The sequence below is a fragment of the Ahaetulla prasina genome, chromosome 2, assembly GCF_028640845.1.
Source record: "Ahaetulla prasina isolate Xishuangbanna chromosome 2, ASM2864084v1, whole genome shotgun sequence".
Lineage (NCBI taxonomy): Eukaryota > Metazoa > Chordata > Lepidosauria > Squamata > Colubridae > Ahaetulla > Ahaetulla prasina.
In genome coordinates, this window is record NC_080540.1 from 198,048,313 (window position 1) to 198,072,430 (window position 24,118).

Sequence of the window (24,118 nt, forward strand, 5' to 3'; positions counted from 1 at the left end):
TCGTTCTCATCACCCACCTCCTTCTACTTATGACTGTATGACTGTAACTTTGTTGCTTGTATCCTTACGATTTATCATAATTGTTTCCTGGTATGATTTGATTGCTTATTTATACTCTATGACAGTGATAGCTAACCTTTTTGCCATCATGCGCCAAAAGTGGGGGTTGCGCAAGGGGGTGTCACATGCACACCTGCCCACACCCAAAATTTAATGTGCCCTGTCCCCCCGCATATGACACCCCCTGCGCTCCCCCTTTTTTGGCATGTGAAGGCACAGTAGACCTGTTTTTTGCCTTCCCCAGGCTCCAGAGACTTTTTGGGAGCCTGGGGAGGGTGAAAACGGCCTTCCCCACCCCCTCAGAGGCCCTTCAGAGGACAGAAACAGCCTGTTCCCGACTTCCGGTGGGCCCGGAAGGCCTGAAAATCAGGTGACCAGCGTGCACATGTGCGCTGGAGCTGAACTAGGGCAATGCTCGTGTGCCCACAGATATGGCTCCACATGCCACCTGTGGCACGCGTGCCATAGGTTCGCCATCACGGCTCTATGACTTATCATTAAGTGTTGTACCTTATGAATCTTGACGAATGTATCTTTTATTTTTATGTACACTGAGAGCATATGCACCAAAGACAAATTCCTTGTGTCTAATCACACTTGGCCAATAAAGAATTCTATTCTATTCTTTCATCTGGGATGTAGACTTCCACACCTATAACTTATTTGTGCCTTCTCCCCTTCAGCTTGACCATTGCCATTGTGATAGGGTTCATCGTGCTGCAGATTACGACCGCCAGCAGATTTTTTCTCCAGCCAAAGATTTTGCAAGATGACAAGGAAAAACCTTTGGCTCTTGATAACAGGCAAGTTCCCCTTAATTCAGTCTCGATTCTTTATTTTTAGGAACGATACTAGCTTCATTTCTAAAACTGAAGTAAGCTTCATGAGGTAAATGGGTATGTTATCGCATCAAGCGATCGTTTAAAACAAAATATTTTAGGTATAAACTTCATTCACGTTTTATTTGGAGCTACCCCAAATTATATAGCAGCACATTGAAGGAAATATCTTTCTCCTGTCTAATAAGAATGATCTTTTGAAACCCTTCCTAGTTAAATTAATACTGAACATATAATTAAAAAATAATCATCAGAAGAGGCAAGGACCGTTTGACAGATTTCCACACTCAAGGTCCTCAGCCATGAATCAATATGAATCTCTCCAATGGTTATTTATTTGTAATTTCAGAAAAGTGTTCCATAATTTCAATTACTTCCTGTTCTTCTCTAACGTGATGCTGGGCCTGAGCGCCTGTCTCTTCCGGCTGATGTGCAGTGTTGTTTTGGGAGCCTGGCTGATTGCTCGGATTGATAGGACCATCATGCCTAAAGGCTACGAAGCGGCTGACATGGGTAAGGGCCGGAGTTTCTCAGGGATCTGAAACCAGACATTCCTTTGAATATCCCTGAATGGAAAAGCAAGCAAACCAGGAAATCAGTTTAGGTCATGGATCTCCAACCTTGGCAACTTTAAGCCTGGTGGACTCCCACTCCCAGAATTTTCCAGCCAGCTTTGCTTGAATTTGAATTCTGGGAGTTGAAGTCTGCCAGGCTTAAAATGGCCAAAGTCGGAGACCCCTGGTTTAGGTTGTGTCCTTTCATCAGTTTAACACATATCTTCTGAATAAAGTATTAGTCAGTTAATGAGATATGGTTGATTTAACTACAGATAGTCCTCAACTTATAACCTTTCGTTTTGCGACCGTTTGAAGTTACAATGGAGCCGAAAGAAGTGACTTACAACCAGGCCTCACACTTTATGACCATCGCAGCATCCTCATCGTCACATGATCAGAATTTTGGTGCTTGGCAACCAGCATGTATTTATGAGGGTTGCAGTGTCTTGGGCTTATGGGATCACCATTTGTGATCTTTCCAGCTGGTTTCTAATGAGCAAAATCAATGTGGGGACGCCAGATTCCTTTAACGCCTCAATGATCTTCTTAAAAACTGTGGTGATTTGTTTTAACAACCATGGCAAAAAAAAGGTCATAAAATTTTGTGTGGCTCACTTAACAACCATCTTGCTGGAAACTCTGATTCAAGTTGGGGTTGAAAGGGGAGGATTACTGAGAATAGTCTGTAAAGTTCAAGCCCCAAGCAGTTCTAATTAATTAGGAAGATGTTTTGAGACCAGGCCATATTTTGGCCCTCCATATTTCCCTGCCATTTTTTTTTCTTACCGCAAATCTATATATGAAGGAAGACATGACCACTGCACAATGCCATTTGATGGGTGACTTCACTAAAGCTTGAATAATGCAGGCTAGCCCAGCCACAATTTGAACTCGTATCTCCATATCCAAATCAGATCTCTAACCCAAAGGTAGAGAACATAATCTGATCCAAAGGCAGGGTTTCTTTGCAGAATCTTCCATGGTACCATATTCCCTTAATCAATCATCCACAGTTGTTCCCACAGATATGATTGGCGCCTGTGAAGAGCCACTTTCGGTTGAGAGAGGATGGATAATATTTTATAGTGAATAGCCATAAGTCCCTTGGAGTGGGCGGCCACAATAAATTTAAATAAACAAGCAAACAAAGTCAGAGCAGAGCCACCTCTCTATCTTTCCACACCTGCATTAATTTGTGCAAGGAGTTCTTCCATCATCCTTTCTTGTAGTTAGTTACTGCTGTCACTTGAAAGTCCTCCTTATTGGATATGCCTTCAAGTCCTGACTCTATGAGACTCACATTCACCCAGTCTGATGTTCCCTTTTGGGAAGAGGGTAGCTCGAGTGAAGCGTCAGGAAAACTATACTGACAGTTATAGCCTTTCACTGAGGAAACAGTTGAGTAGCTCTTGAGGGAGATGGGTGAATCTCATGGAAAGCACATAAACTACCTAACCTCATTGTCTGGGATTTATCTGTATTTTTTCATCTATAAGACACCCCCATATTTCATGTAGAACAGAGGTCCCCAAACTTGGCAGCTTTAAGACTTGTGGACTTCAACTCCCAGAATTCTCCAGCCAACATAGCTAGCTGGAAAATTCTGGGAGTTGAAGTCCACAAATCTTAAAGCTGCCAAGTTTGGGGACCCCTGCTCTAAAGGGTATAGGAAGTTTGAGGTTGAAATTCCTAAATGTGCAGATCATTCTCACTACTTGCGTCGGAAGAAGGATCTGTATGCAATAATTGGATTATTTTATTATTATTATTTTATTTCTGAGTGCCTTTGACTTAGTGTTCTGGGAGTTGAAGTCCACAAGTCTTAGAGTTGCCAAGTTTGGACACCCCTGATGTAGTGTAAGTAAGCACACTACAAGCCATAACTGTGCAGAAGTCATCTTATTAGAGAGTGAGTAATACAAGAACAGGAAATGCATCAGAGGAACAACAGAGATGAAACCTAGAGTGGCAATGTGATACAGGAAACAACTACAATAGAGAGGAATGATAGAGCTGCATATAAGGTAGAGTCTCATCCAGCATGTGCGGCACAGCTGGAGGACTGGGATGGGCCATGCCTTCTCCTCTCATCCTCCTGTGTATAAGACGCCTCTCCATTTTCAAGTAAATATTTTAAAGAAAAAGCAGCATCTTATACACTGAAAAATATGGCACATCTTCACTAAAGAGTGTATTAGATTGTCTATAGCTAATTGCAATCTTCTAGAAGGAGGGTCAGATCCCATTTGTAGCTGAATTTTCTTCCCAAGTGTTATTTCCTTGCAGGATATAAGACATGGATCGGGATGCTTTTTATGGACCACTATCACACCAATCCTATTCTTCTTTGCTTTGGCCACCACCTTGCAGCCAAATGTATAGAGAACCAGCAGCAAACAAACTCATATTCTTGCCACGTTGATCAATTAACAGGTAAACACTGCTTTGGTTTAATCCATGCTTAAGTTGCAGTAGATCGGGGTAGTCAACCTTTTTATACCTACCGCCCACTTTTGTATCTCTGTTAGTAGTAAAATTTTCTAACTGCCCACCGGTTCCATAGTAATGCGCCATGTATTGTCATCTGCGCATGCCTCTCGCACATCGTGGATTGGGTTGGGGGGGGCGCTGGCTACCAGCTCTGCTTGTCTGTTACAGCTGGGTGGTGTGGGGGGGAGATGCACGAGCTATTTTGGGACGAGGCTCTTTTGTTTGCGGTCGCACTATAGCGCCATTTAGTTTCACTTACGTAACATGAAATAAACTTATACAAATAGTATATTTTCAGAAATTTAAATTGTCACGGGGAATTTTATGAAAACCTAATGAAAATGTTTTTAAATAATGCTATGAATTTTTTTTAAAAAGTCAATTAAATTTAAAAAAAGGAAAGTGCCTTTTTTACCGCCCACCATGAAAGCTGGAACGCCCACTAGTGGGCAGTAGGGACCAGGTTGATTACCACTGCAGTAGATGAAGGAGATAGGAGAATATTGGTTTTTGAAAATAAAGCTTAACAAATAGATTATAGAAAGTAATAAAAATCATTGCATTTATTATATATCCCAAAGATTAGGAAATCCACACTGCATTCAAACAACATAGTAGACAAGGGTAGAACAAGAAGCAATGGGTGGAAACTGATCAAAGAAAGAAGCAACTTAGAACTAAGGAGAAATTTCCTGACAGTTAGAACAATTAATAAGTGGAACGACTTGCCTTTAGAAGTTGTGAATGCTCCAACACTGGAAATTTTTAAGAAAATGTTGGATAACCATCTGACTGATATGGTGTAGGGTTTCCTGCCTGGGCAGGGGGTTGGACTAGAAGGCCTCCAAGGTCCCTTCCAGCTCTGTTGTTATGTTATGTTAGATGGGGAAGGGGGAATGATGGTACTGGCAGTGCTTGTCTCATTTCACACCTGAAGCCAGCAGGAGGGTGCCTTAAATGACAGCATATTCCCTCTGTGACCTGAGCCATGAAGATAGAGGGTTTGGGACAACAGAGTGGCCTTTTCTGATTGGTGATCTCCGGAGCTGTGGGACATCAGTTTCCATTCTCTTCAGCCATCAAGATCAGTGCTTGTAATAAGTATAGCACTATCAGGTTTGAGGTCCTTCCTTGTGTATCTGATAAGGGCCAGGCTAGAAAAATCTGGATAGTGCTGATAAGACTTCCTAGTTAGGTGGGTGAAGTCAGAGTCCGGTCTGCCTTTGGCCATTGCTAAAGAATCGCTAGGATACTGGAATGTAAACGCTCATCCTTTCTCCTTTAGATTTTAGGGTGTCCAAGAAGGCCAGGACAAGATGGCTGCTGCTTTATACTCTTCTAAAGAATCCCTGCCTCTCCGCATACAGGAAGCCAAAATGAGGATCTATGAAGTGCCCCTGCTGTGTTTTATCTGAATAGGGCTGAATAGTTTCAGATGTGCCGTAGAATTAACGGACCACAAGACAGAACATTTCATGTCCTTTGCATATGATTACTTAATAGTCAGCATACGGTGATGAAGACATCTTGAAGGATGTTCGTTATGGATATTTCTATGTATTAAAACCCATTTACGGTTGATTTGGATTCAGGCAAATATGATTGCTTCTGTGGCAGGCCACATGCCTTTGGAATATTCAGGCTCCATTCATTTCAATCATTAAATGCGAAGGCAGTGAGCATTACAAAGAATAAGGTGCAAAAGAAGAAGTTGTTTTATTATTATTTTTAAATTTTATTGCAAACTGTTTTCAAAGATTTTCTGGAATGTGGGTTACAAATGCTTCAGTAAATAAGGAAGAAAGCACATAAATAAACATATTAGCGATGGAATTCCCAGGTGTTTATATAATAACTGTTTGAAATAAGGATGCTATTTAATCATAATCCGGGTGAATTCATCAAGATATTGTCTCATGAAAGCCTGCACTCAAGAATTAATTTGTTTGCACTTTTCCATTGCAAATCCTCAGTAGATCATGTTGTCTTTGATGGTTTCCCAAAAACTATACTTACATTTACACGATGGAGGTTGATATTGTCCAAACCGGTTTTTTGCCACAAGGAAAGATCATATCATTTGCATAAAGTAAAATCAAACTAATATGATGCCCTGCATCAGGAGGAAGAAATTATATGGAAGAGACATACGTGTTGCATTACAAAATTAGGGCACCATAATACATCCTTATTTCACTCATAATGAGTTGGAATTGGGAAAATCTGAAGGGGTTGAAAAAAAATTAACATAGTGGCCATGACCTCATAATCAAAAAGCCTCACTTTTTTGTTGTTGTTACAATTGTCACACACGAAGTACATAGAACAATAGAAAGGCACTTCAATCCTGAGGTCAGGGCCTTCATTATAACCTTTTAAATTCCCATTGCAGATACTCCTGATTGGGATGTGAGCAGTTAAATCAACCTTATATTCTTACAGCTAGTTCAAGTGAAACCGCTGAATGAGAAATAAGAGAGATACACAGATGTTACCCTGTGTTGGGATAAAGGGAAGACAATTTGTCAAGGTGCATCAATCAGTCTGGCAGTTGAGAGGCCCCCTAGAAGGAGAAGCACATGCACACAAGGAGTAGATTTTCTTATTTTTTCCCATATACCCCCCCTCCCCCAGAAATATATAAAGAAAGGACATTTAGGATTTTCCTTTATTCTTGGATTTTTCCTCCCAAGTTTGTTTTTGATTTCTTAGCTGCTATGTATATCTAGGCTTAGCTGTCACTTTGTGTTTTCTATTTCAAAATGTCAGGCAAGTCCATCGTTAATCTGACAATTGCTGATTAAGGACAATTATAGAGTTAGATCAGTTGTATTGATTGCAAAAAATGGAACGCTTTGGTCCAGCAAGAATTCTAAGTAATGTTCATAAAGAGAATTCTTGTTCCCTAAGAAATGAAAAAGACGTCTCAGTCAATCTTGCTCAGATTGAAAACAGCTCTTGATTTACTTAATTGGCTGGTTCCCAACAGAGAGTTATGGAAGAGTGTAAAATAGTGTATTTTGGGGAGGGGGGAACCCCATCAAACCACTTGGGGGCAGTGATGGACCATTATGTTTGAGATAATTAACAGTATCTGTTAATCAATCTGATCAATCAATCAGTTTTATCTGAAGTGTTTTTCTTTTAAGAACCTCATAGAAAGATGTTACCCTCAAAATATACTGTAGTAAGAAACTATTCTAAATAGTGGCTCATTATATATTATTTACAGCCTGGAAAGCAAATATGGTGATCTTAATATTGTATGCTGACAGCCTTGAGCATTACTTGCCCTTTTATTGTGAATTATTTCAGCCAGAACAATTGTTATTTTAGCCTATACCACTACAAAATAGAGACATGATTTAATTTACCAACTGTTTAAATCTTTACAACTAGGAATAAAGAATCAAGTGTGCTTCAAATGTGTTATAACTTCCACCATCAGAGTCTGTGTGGCCACGGATAAGGGTTTAGGTTAAAAACATCTGGATAGCATAGATAATCTGGAAAATAGTATCACATTTCTTATTCAAAATGTTTCTCTTCTGTGCTTTCAAATTCATCTGATATATCCTTTGCTTAACACTGGAATTCAGATGCTTTAAATTTTGCTATCAGGTTTAACAGTTGGCAACTCCAAATAACTTGACAGTTAAGATCTATATAATCTGTTGGATCATCAAATGTTCCTTTAAATATACAAACATTCACAAGCTAAATCAACCTTCCGAGCATTTTTCCCTAGAAATGGGAAATTAATGCATGAAAAGTCTTAGTAAACTCTATTCCGGTAGATTCTCAGAGGATTATTTTCTTCATCATCCCATACTGGTAACAGAAAAATACACCCAAGTGATCATCCAGTGAGGCTGATAAGAAGAATTAGAACAGATGACAAAAAATTACTTCACAATTAGCTTGTTTATAATTAAATCAGTGAAATTCATCACCACATGATGTGGAGAGAGCTGCTAATCTGGATGATTTTAAAACAGATTGGATTCATTCACTGAGGATATCAGGCCTCCCAAAAGTAGTTGTGGAACAAGAGAGAGCTGAATATTCACTTTCTGCTTGCAAGCACCATAGTGGCACATAACTGGTTGTTATGATAAACGCAACACTGGACTAAGATGAGCTTAAACCAGCTCCTGCCCAGTTAGTCTATATTAAATTCAAATTGCAATTATTACAAACAGCCACAGGAGGACAGAATAGCATAAGAAGTCTGTGTGGGTCTCTGTATGTGTTCACTTGAAGAATGGTTAAGAAATATGGATAGAAGGTGTTAAAGTAATGGAAAAAGGTTCCTGGGGGTCAAATGCAGTTGGCTGGCGTGGAATATTAATTTTTCAGCACCATTTGTGTGGTTACTGCACTTTGGATATGAGAAATGAATTTGACTACAGAGCAATGTAGGAGAAAAAAAGGATTGCAATAAATTGTGATGGCAATTACTTTTCCCATCTGTGCAGATGGATGGAAGGAGATCTGATTTTTTCCTCCCTAGAAACTTTTGTATTGTTGACAAGGAAACAATATGGACAGGGATTGTGCTGGTTTTGAACCAATTTTTACTTTAATAAATGCTGATCTTTATAATGGCTCGGTTGTATGCTTTTAAACCTTGTTTACCCAGCATACTTGACGTTAATGGTTGCCTATGCCCTTCGTTTTTGATGAATTTCACAGGCTGATTTTTTTGTATTGAACCGAGGGACTATCTCATCATTCCACAATATCTAAGTCACCATTTCTTGTGGGAAGACTTTATGCATTTAAACACACTGGAACCATTCAGTTTTATCGATACTGTTTGTACATTAAACACTTTTTATTTGGAAACGGGACATTAATGATGCTGGATGTGCTGAGCAATTGCCAGCACTCTGGTGGTTAGAGTCCAGCTCTGCAGGATGGGGTGAGTTCCTGTCTCTTGTTTAGCTCCTGCCCACCTAGCAGTTCAAAAGCATTATTTGTGAGTAGATAGATAAGTACCGCCATTTCAGTGGTGGGAAACTGCTGGCTGTGCATTCTGCAGAGTGAGCTGGAACCGGTGCTGGGATATGCCCAGAAGTGATCAGCGGAGGAGTGGTGGAGGAAAGTCCTGGATGAGCTGATTTCCTCTGAAAACACTGGAGGCCAACTGATGTGAATCTAGTTGCCCTGGGGATAGGTAACAAATGGACTAGCTGCCAGGACTTCTACTTCTACTGTGTGTATAACATTGTAGCCTTCCTGGCCTTGTATGCCATACACTAAACAAATAAATAACTATTTGGGGACAACACTGGCCTTTCCTATACCTGCTTAATTCTGAGTTAAAACTGTATTTGAAACCACTGAGGGAGGAGCTGCATCAGATTCTAAGGTAACTTGATTCCAGATTGATCTCATCTTGGGAACCCAACTCATTTTGGCAACTGACGGATAGTTAATGAGTAACTCCAAAGCTTCTCATCTGATTTTCTGTAACTGATAGAACCAGCTGCAGAGCCATGTAACACAGTCAGTAAATGCCAAGGAATATTGACATGACTTCATTTTGCTTCTCTGTATTTGGTTCATCTTCATGGCAGTATCACACAACTTTATTGGTTCATTTCCTGTATGATCATGATCCAGGTTGATTGGCGCATAAGCAAGATATTACTGTGTGATCAGTTGTGCAAGAATGTTGAGTGCACATTGGAACACGCATCCCATTTTAAGCAACTGGATAGGAGAAGGAATGTGAAGTTGGATGCATATCTAATTCAATCCGCTTCTTAGTCTGTTACTCATGCTGGCAAGCCTGTCTAGGCCTGCAGACCTCCTTAGCTTGAACCAGGCATACATACTTAAAGGTAGTCTCTATGGGGATTTTCAGTCATCCAGGTCATGGTTGTCCCAAAGGTGCTTTTTTCCAAGAGGCAACTGGACTTTCTGATTTTTCTTTGAAGAGGTTTCACTTCTCACCCAAGAAGCTTCTTCAGCTCTTAAAGGTAGTCTCTTTCATTGCATAGGATGAAATATAGATGGGTGGGGATTTTTTTGCAGGTTGTATGTCAATTTCTTTCTTGGCTTGTTATCTTGTGCAATTTTATGTGCTTGGCGAAACATGGATAGGCATTAGTAAAAACCATCTTAGCCCTTCAAGGCTCCTTGCGTATCTTGTATCTCTCCATACCTAGCTCTTACTGTTATTTATGCTTGATGGCAATCCAGGGCTACTGCCTGTGTAAAAAGATAGAAAAGGCCTTTAAATAGGTGGGATGTTGGCCTTCTCGGTCTTGACTTCGTGTATATCTCTTTTGAGCTGCTGTTAATTCTATTGTCAGCGAGAAAAAAACTCTGAATCCCTACTAAGGTTGTCTTGAATGCTCCTTGTGTTAGCTTTGTGTTGTTATCTTCAACTCATCACATATAGTAGGAAATGTTCAAATAGGGCAGTTGACAAACACCATGAAATGAATGATAAGAGTCTGTCCTTCCCACATGCCATAAGCCTTGGTGTCCTTCAAGTCAAGATGAACTAGCTCAGGGGTCTCCAACCTTGGCAACTTTAAGACTTGTGGACGTCAACTCCCAGAATTCCTCAGCCAGCAAAGCTGATGATAGTTCTCATCACCTCCACTAATAGACAGTGACCATATTGGCTAGCAGCATGGGAATGATAAAGCAATGCTCCAGGGTCTGGTTTTTCCTATATTGGAATGCATGCTCACAACTGTAAAAAAGACAAGTGTGAAATAACCCTATTTGATAGCTTAATTCCTAATGCTACCTTTTCTCAAAAGAGAGATGCGTGTTCATCTCTACTTCCTTTCCTTGTTCACATAACAACGCAAAATTATAATTGGAATAGGACTAATTTAGCAACCCTTTCCCCTTCAACTGCGGAGAAACAAGTGGCAATTAAATATGAAGAAATACAATCTCCCACCATGAATATTAATAAATAGCTGAAGGTACTATCTGTAATATTCCAAGACTGGGGCTCCCAGCTGTTAATTTGGGAAACGACTCCACACATATAAAACAGCTTCATGCAAATGCTGTGGATGATAAACAGGATTTCTTTGAGGGAGGCATTGAAAGCCAAAGGAATTGATTGGCCATGGGCTAGTGTGACTATAGACAGGGATAATATAATTCTTAGATTTTTGTGGAGCAAATGATAATGGCATTTAACATTGATCTCATACGTTCTCTATATTTGATGACCAGCAGTTTCATAAGGAAATTCTACCCTATGCTATCCTGACCCATTAGTAGTTCCTATCACTTGATTGCAAGGAAACAATGACTAATACATGTATGAAAAACTGATCACTGGTTAAGAATAGCAATAGCATCAGCACTTAGACTTATATACCGCTTTATAGTGCTTTATAGCCGTAAGCAGTTTACAAAGTCAGCCTATTGCCCCCAACAATCTGGGTCCTCATTTTACTCACCTCAAAAGGATGGAAGGCTGAGTCAACCTTGAGCCTGGTGAGACTTGAACGGCCAAATTGCAGGCAGCCGGCAGTCAGCAGAAGTAGTCTGCAGTACTGCACTCTAACCACTGTGCCACTGTGGCTCATACAGAAAGAAACCTAGCAGAACAATCATCTATATGCATTTTTGGGTGAATCCCTTTGAATATATTCAAACCCATTTTTCCTGGCATTTTTGCAGATGATGCATGCCAAATACAATATATTTTGGATGTGTGTGAGTTTGTGTGAATTCCAGATTCATATTGACCCAAGCCGAAGGATGTACTGGATATGCTTCAATAATACTGATGCCCACAGAATTTTCCATCCCAGATATAAGCATTCATATCTTTCATAAACTCTTTATGCCTTAGCGGAACACTCCCAAAAAATAAGGGTGCAGGTTGTTCATTAGCAAAGAAGCCAATCCAAGAAGCCCAGAGCTACTTTCCTAATCAAGAAAGGGAGAACTTGGTGATGGCCTTCCATAGCAAAAAGTTCCTCCGAGCAGAAATTTCATTTCCTACTCTAAAGGAAAGGTTCACAGCCCCTAACCCTTTTTTATTAGATTTTTAGTGCAGCTGCCTGATGCTGCCATGGCAGTCATTAATGGACAGACATCTTTTATTTTTTCTTAATTAGGAGGTACCAGTATTGGGATTTGTTTGAGCTGAACAGAGAATGTCTGGGAAGATAAGAAGTGATTCATTCCAACGAGATGGAGACAGTGCTCTTAATTATCAGACATAACTATGAATAGCGCACACATTGCCAAATCTATTTCTGGAATGTTTGGTTTTTATAAATTATAGTTCTCTTCCATATTCTTTTAGAATCCTTTGAGATAGGGCAGTCCAATTGGCACAATCAACTTGGCCATTCAAGAAGGGTTTTGAAAGGCTTCCAAGCAAATGCAGCTTCAGAGGAGGGGAAGGGTTTATAATATATTACTGAAGTTCATGGTTAATGAACATGCAGTAATAAACTATCTATGGCTGGAACAAAGATGAAAGACAGCCAGTTGAGTGAAATCGTTAAGGTACCAGGCTAGAAATCAGGAGATTTAAGAGTTTTAGTTCTGCCTGAGGCATGAAGACAGCAGTTTTGCGAAGAAAATTACAGGGACTAGTGCAGGAAGTCTCCAGGAGTCAAAATCAATCAATCCATCCATCCATCCATCCATCCATCCATCCATCCATCCATCCATCCATCCAGGGATGCAGGGTTATAAGCAATGACACCATTTAAGAATTTGTTCTGGAATCAGTGGTTTTAATGGTTATCATAAGGGGCCTGGGGGTTAGGAAAAAGGAATGGAAAAGTGGTGAATTCTGAGGATGACACCAAATTATTTAATATGATCGACACAAAAGGGGCGGTGAAGATCTTTGGAAGAATCTCTATAAATGATGGGTTTGGGTTTTGAAATGGCAAATGCGGTTCAAATGGAAGCTTGGATAAATTGATGCATCTGGAAGTAATTTCTTTAAACAAAACAAAACGCAGCTGACCTTTATAGATATGCTAATGGAACCAGAGTGGCTGAAACTGCCTCAGGAAAGGAATACTGTGGTTGTCGTGGATTATTCCACAGGAATGTCAGCCAAGTACAAAAAGAGTCACTTCGTGCTGAATATCATTAGGACAGGCCTTTTTTTTTTTTTTTTTTTAAAGAAGCCAAATATCGATGGGGTCCACTTGGAGTCCTGCATACGATAGGCAGCCTTCACCAATATGTAGTGGAGTGGAGGACACATTTCATCCTTACAATCCTCTGTTAAAAAGAGAAAAGTCTTCGTCCTGCCCACTTTTGGAGTGTGACATTAAAATGGCCCACAAGCCTACAGTTACTCTTTGGGCAATGAAATTTACGTCCTCTTGAACTCCAGAAGCAAAGTCAGAGCATCAGAATAAGACTTTGCGGAGAAAGCCCAGGAAACCACTCTCAGTGGAATAAGTTTGTGAGATTCCTAAATACACATTTTATTCTAAGGAGCCAGGCACCCATAACAGCTAAAGACTAAAATTACCAATTGAAAATCAGCAGCTTTGTTTTGGGAAACCAGTACCTCCAACTGATATCTTGATATCTTGACAGAGAGCCAGTTTGGTGGGGCGATTCAGGGATCAAACTAGAAACTGGAAGGCCACGAGTACTGGATTTGCTTTAGGCACAAAGCCAGCTGTGTAACCTTGGGCCAGTCACTCTTTTTCAGCCCTAGGAAGGAGACAAGGGCAGATAACCTTCAAAATCTTGCCAAGGAAGCTGCCAGAATTTGTTCAGGCAATTGCCAGGCGTTAACACTGACTGAAAGGCACCCCAAAATAAATACAAATAAAATTAAAATTCAACAGATAAACAGTATCTCAGCAGGTAAACCTGCCAAAATGGAGAAATAAAAACCTGAAATTACTCCACTTTTGGATGTGGATGGTTAAGCAGCATTTATCTCTGTTCACACCATCTGCAGGGCTCCCATTATTAGCATTATCAGTCATTTACAATGCCTCAATATTCTCATATAGAAACCATGGTTCCCTTAATCCAAGGGATAGGGAACTGTTATCTCAAGATATTTTGGATGACAGGACCTAGAATCCTTTGTCAATGGCCATGCTGGCTGAGGCTGATGGGAACTGAAAGCCCAAATATTGATTGCTTCTCTGATTTTCTCTCCCCGTCTCTGAAAATAGAGCTATTCAATCACACTTAAAATGAAGTCTGCAGTTCTTTATTGCATTATAATCTGGGACGGGCGGGAACCCAATTAGCATTTCTGATTGAAAATGGATGATGAATAATCTGCTAGGCCAAGACCTGAAACATTCTGAAAATAATTCATTGGTCAAGCACAGAATACCTTTTTAAATTTTTTTTAAATTTTTCTGCTTTTTGATCTGCTTTAAAGTCAGGAAGGAACTATTTTCCTCCTTGTTTTTTTTATTGCACCATTCTTTCCTTGGCAGGCATCCTCATCGTTTTGTGACTTAGTTTCTCCTCCTTTCTTTGGATAGGATTAATCATATAGATGTTCCCATTCAATCAGGGCAGGCACAAAAAATAGGATCATTCCTAGCCAATCAAATCTGGGTGTGGTGTGGTTTTTCCTGAGCTGTTTCAGGGAGGAAAGGGAAATGAGGGCAAGTTAAGTGATTTAAGTAATTAAGGTCCTAAAGAAGTTATCTCTCTCTCTCTCTCTCTCTCTCTCTCTCTGAGAAAAAATGAAAAGTCAATACTTGCAGTTTTGTCTAAGGCAGGAGGCTAGCTGGGTGAACTTGGGCTCCGCACACGCCTTCTCAACACTAGCAAGAAGGCAACAGCAAGCCACTTCTGAAAATAAAATTCCAAGACAATTGCAGGGACTAATCCAGCAGTCATCAGATGTCAACGCTGACTCAAAGGCACTCAGAAATAAAATAATAATAATAAAAGAATCAAATACAGGTCTTTCTTCCGACGCAAGTAGTAAGAATGACCTGCACATTTAGGAATTTCAACCTCAAGCTTCCTACACCCTTTAGAGCAGGGGTCCCCAAACTTGGCAGCTTTAAGACTTGTGGACTTCAACTCCCAGATTTCTCCAGCCAGTTTTGAAGACCCAGCAGCCCTGCACTTTCAAGAACTGCCTCTAGGTGGGAGCAGAGGGAATGTAAGACTATTGTCACCAACTTCCTTTGCTCCTTCTTCCCCCAAAGGTGCTAATTGACTTGCCTTGGGCTATGATGCATCAATGCATGTTGTTTCCAAAGCTTTTGTTGCAGGATGAGCTACTGGGAGGAATGAGGCTTTTGAAAAAGAAAGGTCAGGTTTTCCGGCTGAGATCTTGCTCAGCTTCATTCACTTTCCCACTGCTAACTGCCGGCCCTGCGTCCTGAAAAATCAAGGCACCCAGACATGGATGCTTCTGGGCTAGAATAATTGTTTCAATTGTTTCGTGTGCCAGAAACGTTGAATACACCCTGACAGAGAGGAAATGGCCACAATGAGAGGAAGAAAAGGGAGAGGTTTATTACTTTATTTAAAGTAAACTGTTAAGGGATTACACACAGGCCCAGGGCTTTCCCTCAGCCACAAGGAATAGCACAAATCACTGCAACACAAGTATTGTTATGGCGGTTCTTGAAAGGAAAGATCTGAAAACCGGAGGCAGAGTAAAAACTCTTTGTAGAGTCCCCGACGTAAAGCAGAGACAAATAAGTAGGATAAAAGGAAAGTTTCTGATTACTGTGTTGCAGTCAAGTCACACCTCTGACAAATTTATCTTATTAAAAGTAAATAAATGCTAAGGTCACAATAAGGTCAATGGATGGCTCTCATATGTCCCTTCCTGTTAAAGCTGTTACAGTATTTAATCTTCACACCTTGTTCTCTGCTGCTCAGATTAATGCAGCCAATCTTTACTAACGGATATTTAGGACTAAGTGAACTTCCATGTTTCTTAGCTGAGGGGAATGTTGACTCATATTGATTGAGGATGATGGCAATAAAAACCAACCTAGCTTGAAGACCCCAAGTTGGGGAAGGATATTTTAAGGGGTAGGGTAAAGAAAATACAAACCACACAATGCTGAGGAGGTCTTCTTAGCTAACGTCCATTGAAGTTTAATCACATTACAATTATAAAAATTGAATTTCGATTCATGGTAATAACAGCTCAACATTCATAATTAGTATTGGAAGAAAAATGCACAGTAGAATGATGGCAGAGGCTGCAGTAGCGAATTACAGCAACTAATCAAAGACAGAGCTTTGAACATTATCTGGCCACGTAGCTGCACCTCCAGATGCGCAAGGATCAGGGTTTTACAAATTCTGATCCCAGAATCACCTCAGTTCAGAATTGTTGCCACTTACTTATTTTGCAAGTTCTCCGGCAATAGTTCTTGGCTTTTTTAAATTTTATTTTAAAGCATAAACATAGAATGCAAAACACACATTTGAGTGAATATGCATGTAAAAGTAATTTAAATAAACAGACATAATTTAAACACCAATGATGCGACTAGCTGCTATGCTAATTAATGTGCAAATGGGAAAGAACAGATTCAATGAGTAGAAGAAAATGACCCTTCATAACTGCTGGGCATGGGAAAATGATTTTAAAAGGTGCCCCATCTTCTCAGTTCCAGAGTGAAGTCCCACACAAAATTAGCAAAGATGGATATAGAAATGAATGCAATCTGTTGTCCATATAGATTGGACAGATCATGGAAGGGCCAAAGAAATCTGTTTTGATGCAGACCTGCTAAAAAATGACCATGAGGCGATGATTTCTAAGAAGCTGAGTCTAGCTTGCAGTCAATGGTGGATTTCAAATTTTTTTACTACCGGTTCTGTGGGTGTGGCTTGGTAGGCATGGCATGGCTTGGTGGGTGTGGTTTGGTGGGGATGGCAGGGGAAGGATACTGTAAAATCTCCATTCCCTCTCCAATCCAGGGGAAGGATACTGCAAAATCTCCATTTCCTCCCAATCAGCTGGGACTTGGGAGGCAGAGAATAGATGGGGGCAGGGCCAGTCAGAATTTTTACTACCGGTTCTCTGAACTACTCAAAATTTCTGCTACCGGTTCTCCAGAACTAGTCAGAACCTGCTGAAACCCACCTCTGCTTGCAGTTTTTCGTGCACTGTGATTGACAGATCAGACTGGGGTGTGAGATACTGCTGGCATCAAGAACCTAGGGAATGATGTGACAGTGTGTTATCTTTGACCAGTAGGTCAAGCAAAAAGTAAAAATGTTGAAGGAAGCTTCCCAAGGGCAGTCAAGGCTAAGGAAAGGAAAGGTTGCCTCTCTAGCATGAAAGGAGAAGAGACATGAAAATAACTGAAATGGCTGTAAACTTGCCGCCTTAAGACTGAACATATTCTGCTTTCCCTGCCTGCTCCTTCTAGAATATCTGGGGTGAAAGCTGGGAGAAAAGATACAAACATGAGTCAAGTTTTACACCAGGTGAATTTATAGAGATGTAATAGTTTGCCATAGTCACTCTTGAACCTACACCTTGGGCTTTCATGGTGACTTTCCAGCCAAGCGTTAACCAGCTCTGCTAAGGTTTTGGTTGCTTTAGATACACCAGGTGTTGCCTCTGTATGCCAATTACAAGTGACAATGAGGACAAGTGGGTTATTGTTATTGCTCTGCAGGAAGGAGAAGGTAGTGAATGTTTCATGTTTGGGGCCCCAGGCTGATGAAAGACAAACTATTAAGTACAACATCCATCTGCTTTATATGCTGCAAATATATGCTTAGATGAGTAGCGATAATAGCGCTATACCTATCTGAAGCTAGAAATGTTCTTGGTGTTTATGAGAGGGTCTCCTGTGCCCTGGGCTCTTCCAAAGCCAGTTTCTTCCTCAAACTGAAGAGAGGACTCAAAACTACATTCATGTTCAACGAACTATTTTTATATCAACTTCATTGGGTGCAGAATGTAAATGTGTTGGTGCAGAGTATATTATCCAGATTTATATCTACTAGAGTAAGGGCCTCCAACCTTGGCAACTTTAAGCCTGGCAGACTTCAACTCCCAGAATCCCCCAGCCAACTTAATTCTGGGAGTTGAAGCCCGCCAGGCTTAAAGTTGCCAAGATTGGAGACCTTTGGTCTAGAGTACTGAGAAAGGATTCAAAATAGGGACGAGATAAGACCGGACAGAAATTTCACATTCAGAAGAGGGAATCTCAATCTCTTTCTCTTGAAAAAAGGCAACTCAGTATGGTTGAGCTCCTGTAAGTGACCAGCATTGACTTGGTCCTGCTTTTTCTAGTTGTTCCAGGTGTCCAGATTTTTCTCAGAAGAAGAAAAGACAGTCATACCATAAAAACTGAAATAGAAGAATGAAGGATGAGATGATGGAAGTAATAGTTATGGAGAACCAACAGATTCCTCTTGTCTTCAGGCCAATTCAAAATTTTTGCGATTCAGGTAGCAAAGCTATACCATTACAATTCAGAGTCACGAGGGACTGGAAATTTGGTCCCCTGAAGTTAGTAGCTAGGCTAAAATAATTTCCTCAGTGGCAAATGAATTTTATACAAAGAAAAGACTTCAATGAAACCAGTAAAGGAGAAAGTTGAAATAATGTCTGAAAATTTTAAAAAAAATCCTTCCGGTATCAAGGGTTTAGGTAGTGTACATTGGATTCCAAATCCCTCTACAAGAATTGCTAAATGGCATTCCAGAATAGTAGCTGAAGCTGAAGTCATGTTGGAGGCTGGTATTACATGCTGCGGCATAGAAATGCCTTCAATAAAGGCATTCCATAATTTATTTTGTTGTGGCTGGAAAAGGAACACCAGAGCAAGGGGGCTCCTTGGTGCTCTCTGTGCTTGGTTGTTTTCTTGCAGATGTTTCATTACCCAAACCAGGTAATATCGTCAGTCCTAATACTGGTGATGTTACCTAGTTTGAATATTGAAACCTCTGCAAAAAACAAAACAAAACCAAGCACAGAGAGCACCATTTCAATCCTGAGCTACAAATATTCTCCTTTATTGGGACACCGGAGTGCTCTCACCTTATTGGCAGGTAAAAACTTGTTTTATTCCTTCTGATATTTGAGTTGTCCAGGAACAATCCACCCTTAAAACAATTAATTATACTGGTGAACTGTGGTATGTAGGCAACAAGTTTTTATTTATTAGATTTTTAAGAAAATCCTGCCTTTTTAAAATAAATAACTCAAGGCAGCAAAAATACCCAATACTCCTTCCTCCTCTTAGTTTCCTCACAACCCTGTGAGATGAGTGGGGCTGAGATAGTGTGACTGGCCCAAAGTCATTGTTGGCTTTCATGTCTAAGACGAGACTAGAACTCACCTCTCCTGGTTTCTACCCTGGTGCCACAACCACTAGATCAAACTGCTCTTCAGAATCCAGGGACTACAAAATTTAGTCTGCATTCCATAACAAATTGAAAAAGTGGCTACAAAAATGCTTCCAACAATGACTGAACGCACCTTAAGTGAATGAATTCTGCTGTAACTTTTTACGTTTTCATATATGAAGCTAACAGAGATTAAATTGTAGACCGTTATTTAAATAACTGGGGATTCTGGAAGTTGTGTGGAACAAAGATGCATTCTATGGAAAAAAACTGAGAAGAAAAAAAAAAGGAACTCAAGTGTTTTGATTTTGTTTTGTTTTGTTTAAAATGTTTTTTTTTTTACTTCATTTAAGGGAGAAATTCCCACAGTATCTGTTAAAAAACAAATAGCAACAAGGACACTTGGCATGCAAAATTATTTTGAACATTCTTTACATTAGTGGCAGCCAATTCAACACGCATTTTACAGAGATTTATTTCTTTGTTCTCAAACAGGTAAATCAGAATTCTGTCATTCATACCATACTGAAAAATGGTCTATATGAATCAGGCAACAAAGATACTATTTATAAACCAGATCATCTGAGGACTTTTTTTTCACATTGTATAGTACAACAAACCAGTATTTTACACAGTCACTGGAGTAACAATTATCCCATTATACTTCTAAACCAGCATATGAATGAAAAGGAGTTGTAGTTTTGGGAGGCAGTCTAGTTAAATTGTTAATCTTACAGTCTTATTGCAACAAAGAGATAGTGAAAACTGCAATTTTGAATGGGTAGTGCTATAAACAAGAGTGATGCGGAAGATTGGGGCTCAGTATTTTAACAAATTTAACAAATTTATTAAATTGCAACTGGTTGAACATCTGACATCAGTATGATGTGCTTCTTCCTATCTTAAATCCAGTTTATTGGATGCCTTAAAGGGGAAAAACTGGTTCTGTAAGATCTATCTGCCATTAGTATAAAAGAAGGAGAAGCACATCAAGAGGCTGCCAATTAAATTGGTTTTATGAGGGGGAAAAATACATGCCAGACCTGGCAGAAGAAAAGAGATGGGCCTATACTTTATAAATGAGGTAGAAGCCAAGCGTTTTGACAGTGTGAAAGATAAGAGAGCTTTGGAAGCAATTATTCCAAACGGTTATGAAGAAAGTGACAAGATGTGTAGAGTACAGAAACTACCCCTATTTCTGTGCATGACAAAAAAAAAAATTGTGGGGAGGGACAAAGTAGGCCTGATTTACATTTTGTTATGCATTAGTAATTTTGAGAAACAACAACAGAAAGTTATCCATGGGTTTTCCCCATATCCCTGAGGTGGGGCCACTCTTCACACGGATGCCGTTATCAATTTGAGGAAGCTTGCCTGTGGAAGGGTCATTAGGTCTGAAATATGGTCATGTAAACATCAACCCTTGCCACCCTGACCTTCCTTGGGAAATCAATGAACCATCACCACTTACACTGTACGTACACAACAAAAAACAGAACTGAGTCATCACCTTTAAATTAGGAATCGGCACAAAACAAACCCTTAGAGCTTTATTGTTGCACCCCTCCCCCCACATAAGGAGAGGGGAATAAAAATATAATTATATATGTATATATATTAAACCACTATTTAAGTACATACCCTATTCATAAATAACCAAACACTTTCTGCCATTGCAAAATTATTCATTGAGATCTTTAAAATGACATCCTCATTAAGACAAAAAAACCAGGGGGGGGGAGGGTCTTTGTGTTGGGTTAATTTGTGCATGAAAACAATAACATCTGGGGTTGAGTGTGTAATACGTAATTCCCAAGTCTGGAGTGTGTAGCAAAGCCAGTTTTATTTTCCTCTTCAACTCTGCTCCCAGAAGGGAATGCGTCCATTTGCAGATTCGGTCTGAATGTATTCTCCCCCTGCCCAAAACAGCTAGGAAGGAAGCACGTTGTGGGCCCACAGGCAGAAAGTTTTCAAGAGCTTTCTTTGGGTTTGGCAAGATTTCCATTCCTGGGAGCGTGGGAGGGTGGGTGTGATTCCTGGAAAAAAGATACATTTCTTCTACGTCTGAATCCATTTTCTCTCATATAAATAGAAGCCAACGTTTCCACACAGGACATGCAAAGTAGTGCAACAATTCCACTCATACTACTATACAACAGTCTGTTTCTGGAAAGACCGAAAAGGGTCCTTTGTTTCCAAGAAATGCTGCTGATGCCAATGCAGGGATCCTTCTGCTGCTGCAGCCTTCATCTCCAATCCACAGGAAGGAGCGTAGAGTAAGAACAATTATAAGGTCCGGACAGCTACAGGGTATAGGAGTGACAAATGTTCAGCTCCTTTGATAGGCAGTTTCTTTGCAGTGTAGTAGTGAATAACCTCAGGCACGCTGTCAAAGGGAGGGCTGTTCTGACCCAAAATATACTTCTCTTTGGTCTTTGCCAACTTCATGTGCATAAACCCTTGGTTGCTCCTGTTGGAAAAAGAAAGGAGAGGGAGAGAGAGAGAGAAAGATGATATACAAATTTCCACAAGCCACCATCAATAAGGGAATCTGATGATGAATATGTTACATGAATGTAGAACATGCTGAGTACATTAAAAAAATTCCCATCTGCCTTTAGCACCATATGTAACAAAAGAAAAACAAAACAGAACATTTAGTTAAATAATTGCTTTAAAACTCCAGTGATCTGTAATTGAAATGACCATAGCCTGTCTGCCAGCTGCCTAAGGGAGTATGGAATATTTAGTGCTTTAGCTTTGAAAGTGCTTTTATTATTTACTTATTAATTTACTTATTATTTCTTATTGAAATTTTCCAAGGCCATTTTAATGATGGAATGCAGTATCTATCAGCAGCTCCTAAAAGCAACTGTGCCTTTTCCTAGGATTTTGGAGCTGCTAAGAGATCCCAGAAAAAGATGCATTTGCTTTAAGATTTTGTAGACAGACATTATATTTTCCAATAAAGGAGAATATTTGTAGTTCCAGGTTGAAAATGATGGGTCCTTGGTGCTCTCTGAGCTAGGTAACATCATCAATAGCTAGTATTGATAATGTCACCTAGTTTGGGTAATGAAACCTCTGCAAGAAAACAACCAAGCTCAGAGAGTACCAAAGATCCCTCACTATATTTTCCATTTTCTGCTTCTAAATTCTGAAACACTGCAGACCCCTCGTGCATTCTAAGGACTAAAGAGAAAGAGCTGTTGGATCTAATCAACCATTAATATGTATAGGTGTATGCTACATTACTGAGAATGATGCTATAAATAAATATTGTCTATCCCTAATTAGACGGAACCTCTGAATATACCCAAGTTAGGTTAACATGCTACAAATATAGACCAGTCTATGGGTGGCTTTGGATTTTATAACAAATATGCAACTACTCTGCATTCAGCTGTCAATTTTTTCTGCAAAGTCTAAAAACAAATACCTCAGGCAACAAATGCATCACTAAATTTGAGGGTACAGAAACCCTCGTTGGATGATGCCTCCAGAGAAACATGTATAGCTTACCACTTAATTTATAATGAGCCAAAAAGTTTTTTTTTTTAAAAAAAAGAGAGAGACAGAGAGAAAAAGAAAAATCTAGGGAGATTTTTCTGGCTGTGCAGGCAATTGAAAGAAGGCTGAGAGACTGCAGGGAAGGTGTTTGAGTTTGCGTCTCAAGGGCACAAAGAGATAATTTTAAATTGAGAATAGTGTCTTTATCCCCTCTTAAATTGCTTAAGAAAATTCAGCTTTTTCATAGGACGTGGGGATATTTCCACCCTGTGAAGAAGCTGAAGCAAATTTCAGGCTCACATTATTCAAATTTTCCAAGGCAATTTTGTGATGAAATGACCCTTCTCTATAGAGCAGAAATCACTGCAGGCATTGTAATTATAGCTCTGGCACGCTTAAAAAAATCTTGATTTAAATTTAAATTCTTTACGAGAATGATTCTCTTTTGAAACATAATTGTTCTCTAAACGATTTCCTTTAAGCCAAGGGTGACACCTCTAAATATTTATTATGAGCATATATATTGTGGTATCCCTTCAAGTTTATTATGCTTTTTTTATCCTCCTCTAGTAAAATCCTGATACCAAATTAATGGAACTGTAAAAATAGGTGCATATTAATTTAAAACTAGAATAGAGGCCAACCTGATGAGAGGTCTTTTTAGATTTAATGCAAGAACAGAAGACACTAGTTAAATTTGTTTATTTGTTTGTTTGCAGTTAGAATGATTATCTATTGATCTGGATCATATACAAGATTGGTTTGGGATTTAGTTTATATACTGGGTCATGATGAGTTTTTTTTATTACTATCCATTATGGTTTATAAATCACATTTTATAGCTTGGGATGACATGTGAATGCAACCAACTATGGATCAGTCAAACCAACCATGAATAAACTATCTACAGCCTAATATTTAGACAATATGAAGGTTTTTATTTATTTATATGGAGGGAATTATATTGAAAGGTCTGAAAGAGCCAGTGGAAAGGTTGGCTCTGTACCAACTTTACACAGGATTCCTACTGGCAGAATATTAGAAGAGAATATCATATTCCTGAATCCAGTTTTCCAAGCCTACTTCCCTGAAGCATATTACATTGCCAAATTATATTTCCTTGCATTTGTAACGTTGCAAGGCATGAAAATGCATCCCTGATTGTCTCATCATAGGACAATTTTTATTTGTCAGAGATCGGAATATAATATGCATACAGGCTGTCAGGGGCTGTCCTATTATCATGCAGCATAATCATGCTTTAGAACAACGGCCTTCAACCTTTGGGGTACCAGGAACCGGTTCCCTGGAGAAAGGTTTTTCCATGGACCGGAAGGAGTGTGGTTTTGCATGCTGCCTGCCCGGAATGCC

The 24,118-nt window shown here is 39.7% G+C and overlaps 2 protein-coding genes and 1 long non-coding RNA gene across 4 annotated transcripts in view; 2 read left to right on the forward strand and 1 right to left on the reverse strand.

Annotated features, from left to right (window-relative positions):
• The window catches only part of LOC131193359 (stimulated by retinoic acid gene 6 protein-like), a 37,099-nt gene extending 30,147 nt beyond the window's left edge, over window positions 1-6,952 (forward strand). Inside the window, exons 15-18 of the mRNA XM_058173447.1 lie at window positions 744-863; window positions 1,249-1,412; window positions 3,743-3,889; window positions 5,232-6,952. Of these exons, the coding sequence (XP_058029430.1) occupies window positions 744-863; window positions 1,249-1,412; window positions 3,743-3,889; window positions 5,232-5,326 (526 nt within the window). The 3' untranslated portion in view covers window positions 5,327-6,952. The remainder of the gene's footprint in view (window positions 1-743; window positions 864-1,248; window positions 1,413-3,742; window positions 3,890-5,231) is intronic.
• A 2,818-nt stretch (window positions 6,953-9,770) lies between these two features.
• LOC131190923 (uncharacterized) overlaps window positions 9,771-24,118 on the forward strand; it is a 112,889-nt gene continuing 98,541 nt past the window's right edge. For both annotated transcript variants that reach the window (XR_009153363.1, XR_009153364.1), the window contains exon 1: window positions 9,771-9,933. This is a non-coding gene — a long non-coding RNA (uncharacterized LOC131190923). The remainder of the gene's footprint in view (window positions 9,934-24,118) is intronic.
• The window catches only part of SHB (SH2 domain containing adaptor protein B), a 177,295-nt gene continuing 171,154 nt past the window's right edge, over window positions 17,978-24,118 (reverse strand). Inside the window, exon 6 of the mRNA XM_058168472.1 lies at window positions 17,978-21,707. Within this exon, the coding sequence (XP_058024455.1) occupies window positions 21,524-21,707 (184 nt within the window). The 3' untranslated portion in view covers window positions 17,978-21,523. The remainder of the gene's footprint in view (window positions 21,708-24,118) is intronic.